The sequence below is a fragment of the Acomys russatus genome, chromosome 16 (genome assembly GCF_903995435.1).
Source record: "Acomys russatus chromosome 16, mAcoRus1.1, whole genome shotgun sequence".
Taxonomy (NCBI): Eukaryota; Metazoa; Chordata; class Mammalia; order Rodentia; family Muridae; genus Acomys; species Acomys russatus.
In genome coordinates, this window is record NC_067152.1 from 30871227 (window position 1) to 30885353 (window position 14127).

General features: G+C 45.2%; 1 protein-coding gene across 1 annotated transcript in view; it reads left to right on the forward strand.

Moving 5' to 3' along the window:
* Efcab13 (EF-hand calcium binding domain 13) overlaps window positions 1-14127 on the forward strand; it is a 72144-nt gene that overhangs the window by 756 nt on the left and 57261 nt on the right. Inside the window, exons 2-3 of the mRNA XM_051159277.1 lie at window positions 5023-5114; window positions 9790-9986. Coding sequence (XP_051015234.1) covers window positions 5023-5114; window positions 9790-9986 — 289 coding nt within the window. The remainder of the gene's footprint in view (window positions 1-5022; window positions 5115-9789; window positions 9987-14127) is intronic.

Consider the following 14127-nt stretch of genomic DNA (forward strand, 5'->3'; position numbering starts at 1 on the left):
AGGATAGACTGACCTTTTATTCCAGCAAGAGTGGTTTGCTCTGTTGGCATTGACCTAGATCTATCATTAAAAACCAACACCCACCACCCAAAGAAAAGAGACCTATAAACAGTGATCTTGATGATCAGAAAGTCTGAGTCCTGGCCTCAGGGTTGCTGCTAAAGTATTTTAATGCTAATTCAGGAAAGCCACTTTCTTTTCTCTGGAGTTCAGTTTTCTAGTTTGAAAAACAGTGAATTTGGACTAGCTAGCTTGGAAGGTCTGTTTCAAGTGTCAATGGTCTTTTAATTTTATTTTTTGAAAGAGACGGACTCATATAGTCCAGGATTGTCTTGAACTTATGTAGCCAAGGATGGCTTGAACTTCCACAATCATCTTTGCCTCTGCCTCTCAGGTGCTAGAATTAGAGGCATGTGCTGTCGTGCCTGGTTTATGCAGTGCTGGGACTAGAACCGGGGGCTTCACGCATGCTAGGCTAGAGCGCTACCAACCGATCTGTATTCCCAGCTTTCATATCATCCTTCTGAGATGCTGAGATTAAATATGACATCCAGCATGCGGTCATGACTGCGTGTGTGTAGAAGGGGACTGTGGTGCTGCTCAGTGGTCAATAAGAGCTTATGGAATGCCCTGCTTTTGTTTCGTGTGTGTGTGTGGTGTGTGTGTGTGTGTGTGTGTGTGTGTGTATGTGTGTAGGGGAGGTGCTGTTGCTAGTGTTTGCCTTTCATGCCTTGGCTTTTCACAAGAACAGATGTCATTCTCACAACCTGTCCCGGTAGGTCTCATTCTGTCCCAGAGTCCCTTTATCTTTCGCTAATGGGTGCATCTAATGTAGCACTGAGTGTTAGCCAATTTCTTGTTCATATTGCATATGTTTGCGTCTTCATACTAGGGAAGGCTGTCAGTAAGGAGAGGCTGGTCCAGGTGTTAGTGTGGAGAGCAGGCCTTGAGAACAGGAATAGGCCAATGGCTGTCCTGTCTTGCCCTTGGGTCACCCTTGGGTTAGGTGTCCAGAATATGGTACAGGGATAAACGAGACACCAGGAAGGATGGGCCCAGATCCAGGAAGTTTGAATAGCCACAACCTTTAGCTACTGAGGCAGAGTCCATGAGGGTAGAGTGGGAGTCTCTTTAGAGAAGACAGTTTAGATGAGGAAGCTGTCAGGGGAGGAAAGAGAGTATGTGACAGGGATGAGAAGGTGAGAGGGAATCTATCTGTTTCTGGAATGAGGCCTGTGGTCCTGGAGCAGCGGTGTTGGTTAGCACGCAGGCATTATCTGTAGCTGTTCTCGCCAGAGGCCAAGGAACAGTCTGGTATCATGAGTGTAAACATCTCAAGCCGTTCTGGCACTGAACAACCCAGCGCAGAGGGATTGTGCACTGTTCTTTTACAGGTGATTTCTGTGTGGTCTCAGGGTCTGAGGACAGTAGTAGGGAATGGAACACGTTGCCTGATGGATCACTCTATTCGGAGTCCGTTGCTTACCTCTCAGATATTCTGAATCTGCCCACAACACCAAGATATTTCTCTTGGTTAATTTTTGGTTGAAATAGCCTAAGTACCTTCTTGATTTCTTCACCACCTCCTCTGATTTGTGCAAATTAAATGTGCTTTCCAAAAGAACTGGCCTAAGGCTACCCCAAGCGTCCTGTGCTGTTGTTTCTGTTTTCTCTGGGTGCAAAGAGTGTCATGGCTTCAGAAGCAATCACTTTAGCAAAAGCATGCTCCCAAAAAATGTAACAGGACGGTGATTGCTGTGGGAGGTGGGGCTAGCTTCGGAGTCCAGAATTTTGATATTTTCAGAACGAGCACATCATTATGTTCTAAGGCTTGCGTTCAGGCCCTGGAACCTGAATAAGGGTGGAAGGAGAGAACCAACTCCACACAGTTGTCCTCTGGCTTCCATATGCACTGCCACATATGTCTGTACACACACACACACACACACACACACACACACACACACACACATACACAGAGACACTCACACAGACACACACACATACACAGAGACACTCACAGAGACACACACACACACACACACAAATAAAAAACATCTCAATAGGGGAACAGGAGCATAGACAGAGACTAAAGCGTGACTGATTCTCTGTCTGCGTCTGAGGTGTTGTGTCGTAAGACATGATGTGCTGGGCAGCCCTGTTCCTGTGCTTGTCCTTTACAGCCCACCTGACTCTTCCTAGTAGGCTGTCTACTTACTGCCCTCAGCTTTCTTCAGAAGAGTCTATGCTCCTGCCATCTGCAGCGTCCTGGAGTCTCCATTGCAGCTTAGGCTTCTTCTTCCTCCTCCTCCTTTCACAGCTATATGTAGTGGATGTTATGTTATGGTTTTGCTTTAATCTCAAGTGTGGGATATGGGGCTGCTTTTAGTTTGTCCACAGCTGATAATTGCCTCGTGCAGCTCGGAGAGGACGTGTTCTTTGCCAGCTGCAGTTAGTTTAATTCTGAGGACTCTGAGAGGGTATAAAAATCAGAGCCCAGAAGACACTTCGAGGAAACTGTTGGAGGAGGAGGAAGGCTGCTGGTTCGCTAGACTGCTGGATTTCCTGGTGACTGAGATTGGTATTGCCCCAAAGAACCGAGGACCCTAACGAGCTGGAAGTAGCCAAGGACAACCTGGCCCCCTCTCCTCGCTAACCTTTCTCTCCTACCTAGTGTTGGGATGTTGGAAGGGATTAGGAGGGATAAGGGGTGGAGGAGGGAGGTAGAGGCATAAGAAACCCCATTAAAATAGGTAATAAAAGGTGGTGCCTACAGCTATATGCATTACTCTCTCCTGGGACTGTCTGTAGGGGTCTGACCCTGCCCCACATTGCCTGACCTCCTTAGGTCTTCCCTTGAGATCTGCAGGAAGCCTATTTGGCCTCAAAAGGTCTGTATGCTGCATACTCAAAGAACCAGCATAACATGAAGAATGCCAATGCTTCTGAGTGCCCAGGATGGCTGCGTACGGAGAAAGCCCCCTAGGAGGGCCTGTGCAACAGAGCGATGTAATCTCTCAAAGCAAAGTCCCCCAAAATAAGCTTATATTTCTGCTCTACTTCTTGCTCCAATTCTCATGGAAAACCTGGCTCAGAGGAGCCAGCGAGCTCCAGGGCCCCGACCTGTGTGTTTCACTGCCTTGAAATTTCCTCCATCTGATAAACAATTTCCCACCTTAGGCTCAGTCTCATACAAAGTCTTAGAGGGGGGAATGGAAAAAATACGTGGATGTGACCTTCTTGTCTGTGCATGCCAGGATGTGACATGAGCAGCTTCCAGTCCTGTTTTCAACAAAGTCTTCATTTTTTATCTGAAACGTCCTAAGCGTGATCTTTATTGTCCAGATCTCGAATAGGTGATTGCTGTGTGAAGCAGCAGCTCTGGTAGGATTGCCTAGAGGCAGAGAACAATCTCGTGCTGAAGGCCTGCAGTGCTCCCAGTCTCCAGTCCACACCGGAAGGCTGAAGAAGCTGGATTATGACGTCAGTGAAGGAATGAGCAGCAACACTGGCTGCTGGCAAGTGGATGCACTCACCAGCAAGGGGCAAAGTGGGCAAATGGCAACAGCTTTAAAAAAAAATGTATTTATTATGTATAAGAGTACGCTGTCTTCATGCGCACCAGAAGAGGGCATCGGATCCTATTACAGATGGTTGGGAGCCACCATGTGGTTGCTGGGAACTGAACTCAGGACCCCTTGGAAGAGCAGCCAGTGCTCTTAACCTCTGAGCCATCTCTTCAGCCCCTTCTTTTAGACCTCATACCTGGGCAACCAAAGACGCTGTGCCGCCCAACTAGGGGAGGCTTGCCTTCTCAGTTAGTCCTTCCAGGAAACAGGCTTATAGACCCACCCTGAAGCATGTGTTAGCTGAATTTAGATATGGTCAAATTAACAACAAAAATTAACATCCCATCTAAAAATGTGAAAGGTCCACTTTGAATGTGGGTGACGCCAACTGAAGGCCAGGAACAGAAGCATGAGGAGGAGGTTAGCCAGTGAATTCTTGGTCCATTCTTGATGGAGCATGTGCTCAACCCCATGATTATTTTTCTTTTCCTTATGAGACAGTTTCATGTGGCCCACTCTGGCCTTGAACTCTAGGATGACCTTGGACTTCTGATGCTCCAGCCCTTACCTCCAGCACTGGGATTTGAACTCCAGAACTGGGATTTGCATTGTAAGCAAACTCTACTAACGGAGCCTCGTCCTCGGCTACGCTGCAAAGAGCCTTAAGAAAAGCCATCCCATAGTTAATTGTTTTACAAAATATGTTAGCTGGGCTTTCCAGTGACTAATGCATAATTGGCAGGATTTGGAGGGGTCAGTGATGGGTGTGTAAATGTCACTTCTGGTGGCCAATGGAAATTTCTAGTCAAGAAAAAGGAAAAAAATTGATGGGTGTGGCCTGGACTGACAATTGTAATCCTCATGGAGACAGGCAGATGTGCCATGCCCACCTAGAGAAGATGCTGGCTGGGAGGGAGAGGAAATAGAAGCAAAGCAGCCATGGCAGCTCAGGAAGTGACCTAGGGGACTGCTCATCACCTATTTATACATAACAAGTTACTTCACAATTTAGCAACTTAAAAACAGCACTGACCAGCTTCTGAAGTCATGGATTCGGGGATGGCCTTCCACTCAGGGGTTTGGGCTCACAGCCTCATGGGGTTGAGTTCAAACTAGTGACCACACCCCCTGGTCAACTGAAGGCTCCAAAGAACTGGAAGATCTTCCCCCCCCCCCCCAAGAGGGCTTACTCACAAAGCTGTTGGCCAGAGACACGGAGCCCATGCTGGCTGGACTGCCTGAGTGTAGACTTTCCTCAGAGGAAGTAACCGAGAGAACCGGCAGGAAGCCGTATGAACTTTGTGACTTAGTTGTATAATGTCACATCGTAAGCCATATTCCAGTCATGTAAGGCCACTGAACAAACCGAAGTTCAATTGAGGATGGAACAACTGCCACCTCTTGAGCAGGCTCCATCCTGTATGGGCAGAGTTGTCCCTCTCTCCCCCAAAAGGCAGCCACATCCTGATATTGGAACCTGTGGCCATGCTACCTTATGCTACCTTACAGGAAATACAGGGCTTTGATGTAATGAAGGATCTTGAGGTGAGACTGGGTTGTCTGGCAGGTACTATTTACTTAGAAGAGTCCTTTTGAGACCCAAGAGGGTCAGAGTAGAAAATGGATGACAAAAGTAGGTCACAGTGGCGTGGCCATAAGTCAGTCTGTGCATACAGCCTAGAGCCTGAAGCCACATCTTCCAAAAGACCTGCAGCCTTTGATTTTTATCCCTGTAAAGCCCTTTTTGGGAAATGTGAAATAATAAATTTGTGTTGTTTAAGCTGCTTAAATTTGTGGCTTTTTTTTTTTTTTTTTTTTTTGAACAGCAGTAAGTGTTTTGTGACTATACCCTAAAACCACCACTGTTTGGCACTCCGGCCACAAATTATTTTTAGTTTTCCCATATGTAAGCTAAATTCACCCTCTCACAGCCCCAAAATCCTATACCATTATGGCATCAACGAGTACCTTCTGAAGAGGTGCAGGAGCAGAGGTTTAGGCTCCCTGGGAACTATTCTTTTTCTACAGCTACCCAGATACAAAATGCTCCATCTGAACTCTGGTAAATCTAGGTTGGCTAGCCGGTGAGCCCCAGACATGTGTCTCCATCTCCCAAGTACAAAAGCACATGTCACACCTGGCACAGCCAGCACTTTCCTCACTGAGCTACCTCTCCCTGCGCCCCGCCCCCCACCCCCACCCTTGCACTGTTTTGTTTTGGTTGAGACAGGGTCTGACTATGTAGCTCTGGCTAGCCTGGAACTCACTATGTAGACCAGGCTACCTTTGAATCATGGCACCCCTGTCTCAGCACCCCTGTCTCTGCTTCCCAAGTGCCGGATTATAGCATGCATTACCAAGTTCAGCTCCTTTAAAATAATATTTTTATTTTTGTGCTTTCTTGTGTTCCTGGAAATAAGAATTCTCTCAAAAGTTTTGTTAGTCTCATTAAAATTTTACTGAGTTCTAGTACATGAGGATTAAAGTCAGTCTCACAAAACGCTTTAAGACACGTTTCCTTACTTTGGGCTTCGGCTGAAAGACAAAGACTTTACGCTTCCTTAGAAGTTAATTGATTTTTAATAAAATAATCTAGAACACACAGTGAGGAGATGGCAATCTCTTCCACAAATGCTGCTGAGAAATACAAAGGAAGTGGGACCTTATAGTACAACATAAAAAATAAAAAAACAAAAATAAAAAACCCTCAAAATGGATAAAATATCTAAATATAGATCTGAAACTGTAAAACCACCAGAAGAAAATAAGGATGTTCCATGACATTGGTCTGGGCAATATTTTGCACTTGACCTTGAAAGCAGGGGCAACAAAAGCAGAAAGAGACACACAGGGTATTAGCAGCCGAAAAGCTTCTACACAGTAGAGGAATCGAGGGTTAAGACCCAATCCAAGATGTGGGAAAGTATTTGCCAAACATACTTCCGATAAGGGATTCATATCCAAAGTATATAAGCAGTCCAACCGACCCAACAGCAAGAACAGTGACAATCCAAGGAAAACAGAGCTAAGGTCCTGGTGAGCCGACCAGGCCTCCAGTGGGTTCCAGGCCCTGGCTAAACTCACTGGGTCATACAACAAAAAGATACGAAAGGGATTTGGGATAGTGATGGGGGTGGGAGGGAGAAAAGAGAAGGCAGGGAAAGAGAGTTATCAGAATACACTGTATACCTGAATAAAGTTGTCAAAGAACAAATTTAGACAAACAATAGGTACATAATTCTTTTTATGTACAAAGGCTCATAATAAACATTTCCTGGAAAGAAGACAGGTCAACAGATACCTGAAAAATATTTAACATCATTGTTTTGTTGGAGGCCCTGCTTGCCCCGCACAAGCCACCTCCTTCCCTCAACCTCTCCCTTGTGGAGAAAACTCCAGGCTCAGAGTTTCTGGCAACCCACCCAAGAGGGCCGCCTAGGGGCTCAGCTTTTGACCATATATGGGCACAATCCCAGCACCTAGCTAACACGTCATCACTCCTCGCCTAAGCTTTATAAAACCCTCTTGCTTTAGCCCTGGTGTGCTGACCTCCTTCCATCCCTGAGATCGGTGAGCCCAACTGAGAGCTATCTCTCAATAAACCTGCCTTTCTATTCTTGATTTGGCTGAGCTGGTGTATTGTGTTGGTGGAGGAACCTATTAATCACGCCTCATTTGGGAGATAAAAATGGAGAGCAGTGAGGTTCACTTTATATTTGTTGGAACGCCTATTACAAAAAGGGCGAATGGCAAGAGTTGGCCAGGACGTAAAGGCAAGGGCACTGTGCTGGCTGGACTTCCTCAATTTGGCACAAAGTGGAGACCAGGGAAGAGGCAGCAATCAACTGGGTAATTTCTAGGAAGAGGGAGTCTCAACCGAGGAACCGCCTCCATCAGATTGCCCTGCAGGCATGTCTGTGGGGGCATTTTCCTGATTACTTAATTGGCAGAGGAGGGTCTAGCCCACTGTGATTGGCACCTCCTGAGCAGGAGTTCTTGGGTTATATAAAGTGGCTGGAGAAAGGGAAGCACGCCAGGAAACGACAGTTCCTGCTTCCAGGATCCTGTTTGAGTTCCTGCCATGACCTCCATCCATGATGGAGCATGACGTGGTGGTGTAAGCCAAAGAAACCCTTTCCTTCCCTGAACTTGTTCGGTCAGTGTTTTATCACAGCAATGTAAAGTATGCACACAGCCTCGTATACTGTTGATGGGAGTGTAAGTTACTATAGCTGTCGTGGAAGAAGCATGGGGCTTGCTTTCTCCCCCCCCCCCCCCTCTCCCTCTCTCCCTCCCTCCTCCTAATCCTCCTCCGCTTTCTTCTTCTTTTTCCGATACAATGTTTCTCTGTGTAGCCCTGGCTGTCGTGGAACTCACTTCTGTAGACCATGCTGGCACAGAGATCCGTCTGCCTCTGCCTCCTGAGTGCTGAGACTAAAGGCCCGGCTTTAATCCCACCTCTCAGTCAGGGTTCTCAAACAACAGCAAACAGAATTACATGAGCCAGCAATCCTAAGGGAATGGAAATCAGCATATCAAAAGACAGCTACCCAGCCATGTTTATGATGGTGCTATTCATGACAGAAGTGTCAAGGGACGAATGGATAAGGAAAATGTATACATTCACTGCTGAAGATGATTTTAGCCGTAAAGAAGGAAATTCTGTCATTTGAATCTGGGACAACACGAAGGAAATGGATGGGCATTTTGCTACAAGAAATAAGCCAGGCCCCAGACAATTATTGCATGATCTCACATACATGTAGAATATAAGAAGAGAGGTCTGGAAGCAGATAAGACATTGTTGGTTGTTAAAGAACGGGACAGAGCAGGACAGGAGATTGTTTAAAGGGTACAAAGTCTCCAATAGATCAGACAGACACGATTTGAAATCTTTTGTTTAGAGTTCAGTTACTAAGGTATTTTATGTTTAAAAATTGCCTGGAAGCCAGGCATGGTGGCACAGACCTTTAATCTCAGCACTTGGGAGGTAGAGGCAGGCAGATCGTTGTGAGTTCGAGACCAGCCTGCTCTATAAAGCGAGTCCGGGACAGTCAAAGCTACACAGAGAAACCCTGTCTTGAAAAACCCAAATAAAATAAATAAAAAATAAAAATTGCCTGGAGAGTTAGATTCCACATGTGAGGAGATGACTTTATTTAATCATCCTATTCTCAGTCCATCCCTAACTTATGAGTTGTGAATTTAAAAATAAATGAAATAGAAATAAAATTACTAAATGTTTACAACATATTAAAACAGAAATAGGCATCACTGAATGAATGAAATACTGCAACATTTGCTAAGCACCACAGGCATATTTAAAAATTCTTTATATATACATACATATCTATATTTATTTACTTATTATAATTTATTCACATAAAATTCTTTCAACTTTGGAAGGGTGAAAAAAAAAAAACCCTGAGAGTCAAAGAGCATAAGAAATTTGTCCACTGTACACAGTAAGGGCAGAATTTGAACTATATTAATTACCTAAGGCCTTCCCTGTTCACTCCAATGTAAATAAGGGAGAATTCAGGCTGGGTTAATAGTATGAGCAAATTCACTGATCTATTTATTTATAAGACACTTGAAGGGCAGCTAGACGGCTCAGAGAGTAAAAGTCCTTGCAGCCAAGCCTGCTGACATGAGTTTAATACCCCGAACCAACACCTTAATTCCTTTCCTGATCTCCACATGTGTACTGCATCCACCATATTTTTTAAAAATGTAATAAAGATAAAAAGAAAAAGATAGTTCAAGTCATAGACTTTTGGAGAAAACTATTTTCCAAACATTTTTTACTTCACAGAACAAATTTAGTACATCCAAAAAAAAAAACCGTTTATATTTACAGACCTGGATTTATATACTTTACGGATCTAATAGCGACGAAAGCCAGGAATCACCATGTTGTATCTCGCTGGTAACATCATTTCATCTGTCCCCACAGAGGAAGCAGCCAGGCTTAATTTAAGCAACATGATGGGACAAATGACCTCGAGTCACTGTCCATTAGAGATCAGGAAGCATGGAAGCTGTTAGAAGGGAGGGTGGAGGTCGTCAAAGCCTGACAGAAAACAAACCTGAAGTTGGGAGGGGGACAGGTCACCGTGGGGGGGGGGGGGTGAAGCTAGAGCACCAGAGAAGGGCGGAAAGCTGAAGAGGAGGCAGCTAGGACCCAAGTCGGTGGACAGTCTCTCAACTTTGTCCACAGCCGGCCTCGGTTGGATCGGATGAGGTCACAGGCCCTTGTGAGGTGTGGGGTCGCGCGTGCCACCTCAGTGCTTTCCAGGCAGCGCCCAGGCGGCAGGTGCTCGCCAACTCGCCAACTCGGCTGATCGGGGAGCCTGGGGACGACGACCCAGCTGGACCCTTCAGGCAGTTCCATGGGCGGAGCTTCGGGCTGATCAGGTGACCTCGGGGCCGGGACCTCTCTGGGAGGGAGCGTGAGAAGGCCGGAAGCTGGAACATCCATTGAGAAGGCGGGAAGCCTAGGGTGGAGGACTCCAAGGACGAAGCGCAGAGTGCCCAAACCCCGTGATGCGAGGGCAATGGTGGGGCAATTCAGAGGACAGTGGTGGGACCCTCAGGTGACAGAGCCAGAGAGGCAAGACTTGCTGAGGAAAGGGTTTAAGCCGTCCCAGAGGCTGAGGAGAAGAGAATGCAATGCTGAAAGAGAGAGCGAGCCTCCGTATAAGTGGATGAGGAACATTCTAGAAAGGTGGAGAGGTATCCAAGTGGTCAGGCAAATGGTTGTCCTATTTAGGTGGAGACTTGGTGGTTGGGAAACTTCCTTGTGCCTTCAGCCCTATGGTTGTTAGATGATTTGTTGGCCTGTTGAGGATAGTTTCTGTGTCTGCTTTAAGTTTTTTTTACCTCACAAAGGCAGGGCTGTCGGGAATCCTCCACAGCGTTAAGTTCTTGCATGAGGTGGAGGCTCTGTTGTTAAGCAAATAAGAGAAATGGTCATTAGTGTTTGAACATTTATCAGTGTCATTAGCTATAATATATCTGCAATTGTGGTGCTGTCTGTCCATTAGAATATTAATACTTGCCTGGCGCACGCCTGTATCCCAGCACTGGGGAGGCAGAGGCAGGTGAATCTCTGTGAGTTCGAGGCCAGGCTGGTCTACAAAGAGAGTCCAAGACAGCCAAGGCTACACAGAGAAACCCTGTCTCGAAAAAACATATTATATAAAAAAAATATATATTTTACAATAGAAAAATTCACTGATAGTTGCAACTAGTACTGTAATACCACTAACAATATAATGAATAGCTCATTAAATATGGTTTGGATATCAGTAAAAACATTGTGATTTTTTAAAATGTTGCCCATTACATTTGCATAACGTGAAAGTCTTTGGTGTGAAACTGTGTTAAAATATCTTTTGTTTGCAACAACATTAATTCCCCCCACCAAATTTTCAAAAAGTTCTAACATTATGTGTATATGTGTGTGTCTCTTACGTGGTTTTGTGCATATAGCTACAGTGCCTGACGCAGACAGAAGAGAGCATCAGATTTCATGGAACTGGAGTTGTAGGTGGTTGGGAGGTGTCTGTTGGGTGCTGGGAACCCAACTTGGGGCCTAAGAGCACATTTGCTCAGAGCCTCTAGGCTGTATTTCCAGCCCCATGCAGTAGCAGTGTTTTGAGGTGATATTGTGTGGTAGCAGAGACCAAGATCTTGGAGCTGGGTTTCCCAAAGTCAAATTTTAATTCCTATTTGCTGGTAGGGTGTTTCTGTAAAATAGTGACAATGACAATTCCTTAAAGCATAACTATGTGTAGTTTATGCAATCATGTCAATGTAGCTATAGTAAAGCCTAGCACGAACTAAGCACCCAGTGACATGGTGGTGGCCGCTTTAGCACTTCTGCCTTCGGGTTTGTTTGTATAAATATAACTGGGCTTCTCTCCTTTTCATGTCATTTGAAATATATTTCTCTATTCTGTATACTAAAAAAGGTAAACTTAAGCAGCTGGGTGACCTCTAATTTATCATTTATTAGCTGTTTTTCTAGCTTTTGCCCTCCAGTGTACACTGGCCCCATTCATTAGGTATTGTACTCTGAGCGTTACATTGAAGAGGGAACATCAAGTAGATAAATACAATCCCTTTGCCTCCTCAACAGTAGTATGATCTTTTCTTTCTATTTTTTCTGTTTATATTTTTTCAGGAAATCGTATTATTTTTCACTAATATTCATTCATCAAGGCTTTTGGGCCCTGAAGGACAGAATTTTCCTCTAAACAGAAAAATGGAGCGAACACATTTATTTTGCAAGGTAAATTATTTAAGGCAGTTAAAAAAAAAAAGATTGTGTCGCCTTTTAAAATTGTTTTTATGATTGTTTATTATCCTTGACTGTTAAACATTTAGAGAGTATAAAGTTGATAGACCTGCCTACTAACTGATGGCTTTTGAATTCTTTTAGTAGACATATGTTGGACTATTATTCGGCAATAATTTATTACCAAGAGAACTTCTAAGGCATATCATGGGATCCTGTATACATATTTTAAGATACATAATGCAATATATGCTTTTTGGTATGGTAAGTTTTAGGTGATCAAGCAAGTCAAACACTTTGCCAAGCTGGCTATCCCATTTGCATTCTTACTAACATTAAGTAGGTCCTGAGGGTGGGGATGGGGGTGTTCCATCAGCCCCTCACCCTCCTGTGACAGAATGTGGGTACGTTCAATCTTGTAGTGACCTTGTGTCACAGCTGCTGTGAGCTCAGGAATACCACAGCCACGCCATGCCAGGACATCAGAACTCCACACCACTGGCCTCCTTCCTCTGCCTCTTGAATTCTTTCCACTTATTGTTGTGTTGTTTCCGAAGCCATCTATGGCTGGACACTTATCTTAGCAATATTCTATTGCTGTGACAAGACACCATGGTCAAGGTTTACTCTTATAATAAAAGAAGGCACTTATTGGAGGCTTGCTTACAGTTTCAGAGGTTGAGTTCACTGTCATCACGGAGAGAAGCAGACACGCATGACATTGGAACAGTAGCTACATCTTGACATGTTTGACATGCTAGTTCACAGGCTGCAGGCAGAGAGGGAGGGAGGAAGGGGGAGACAGAGGAGAGAGAAGAGGAAGAGGGAGAGAGAGAGAGAGGTTGATTGACATTGAGCTTGGTGTTGGGTTCTCAAACCTCAAAGCCTACCCTCAGTGACACACTTCCTCCAACAAGGACACACCTACTCTAACAAGGACACACCTCCTCATCCTCCCAAAACAGTTCATCAAATGGAGATTAAGTGCAGATATAAGCGCCTATGAGGACCGTTCTCATTGAAACCACTGCAGCATTCAACAGTCATTTATTCTGTGCGTTTTGACCAGTTATGAGCCTGAATAGTCGCCACGGACCACTGTAAGTAGAAGCTGCTCTTATCAAAGGCAGTAGCACCTTCCTGTGGACACAAACCCAGTTATTTAGAAAGCACTTTGACCAGCATATCAAGTCATTCAACAAGCCAGCAGCAGCACCTTCTGTACTAGGGCTTATGGACCTTCCTAGCCAATAGGCTTTTAACCAGGTTCACACGTGAGTCTCCTCCTATGGCACAGCAATCGGATCTGGTCAGAAAGCAGTTGGTTGGCCTCAGAATTGGTTTGCTACTATTTTATCTGTGAGCTCACGTTGCCTGGCCAGTTGGTAGTGTTGCACACAGGGGCGCAGGGGCCACAGCTAAGTAAGACAGTTGTTGACAGTTCTCTCTGGGCAGCCTGCATAGCAGCTTCTAGTACTGTTGGGGGCTAGCCGGTAAGGACAGAGCATCCAGTTGATCTGGGAATGGAACTGGGTCTCTCCAAGAGCAGTATGCACTTCTAACTGCTGAGCCAGCACTTGAGCTCCCTGCCAAGCCTCCCGTGAAGCACTTTTCTCCTATATTTCTGTGAGAGCAACATTTCTGAATTCCACATATAACTAAGATCTTACATTATTTATCTCTCTATGCCCGTCTTACCTATTGTAGCACAGGCCTTTCCGTTTCCTTCATGCTTTTGCAAGTGACAAAACTTTTATTTAAGTCAGTATAGTATTGTGCCGGTGTCTCTATATAGTTCCTTTGTTCACTTGCCAACTGGTCCACGCTTAGGTTGATTTCTCTGTCTTGGCTGCTATGAGTTGTTGTGCTAAAATGAACAGGGAATGCTGATGTTTCCTCAGGATCTTGATTTTAGTTTTTCTGGGTTGCTGTCTTATGTGAGTTACGTTTGGGGAGCATCTGTACCACTTTCCAAATGATGGCTGTATTAATTTATGTACCCAACATCTCACTGTACATGTTTTCCCTTTCCTCCACACTTCAGTCAGTCAATCTCTCTGATAAGAGCTATTGGTGATGGTTACGGTTGCCAACTGACAAAATCTACAGGCACTTGGAAGTCTGCTAGCCTCTTTTGAAAAATTCATACACAGCTGCACTGTAGCTTGGCCATATCTAGCCCAGCTCCCCTCTCCACCCCTAGCCCCCCCCCCCCACCCCACTCCCCACCCTCGTGGCTCTCCAGAACATCTCCCT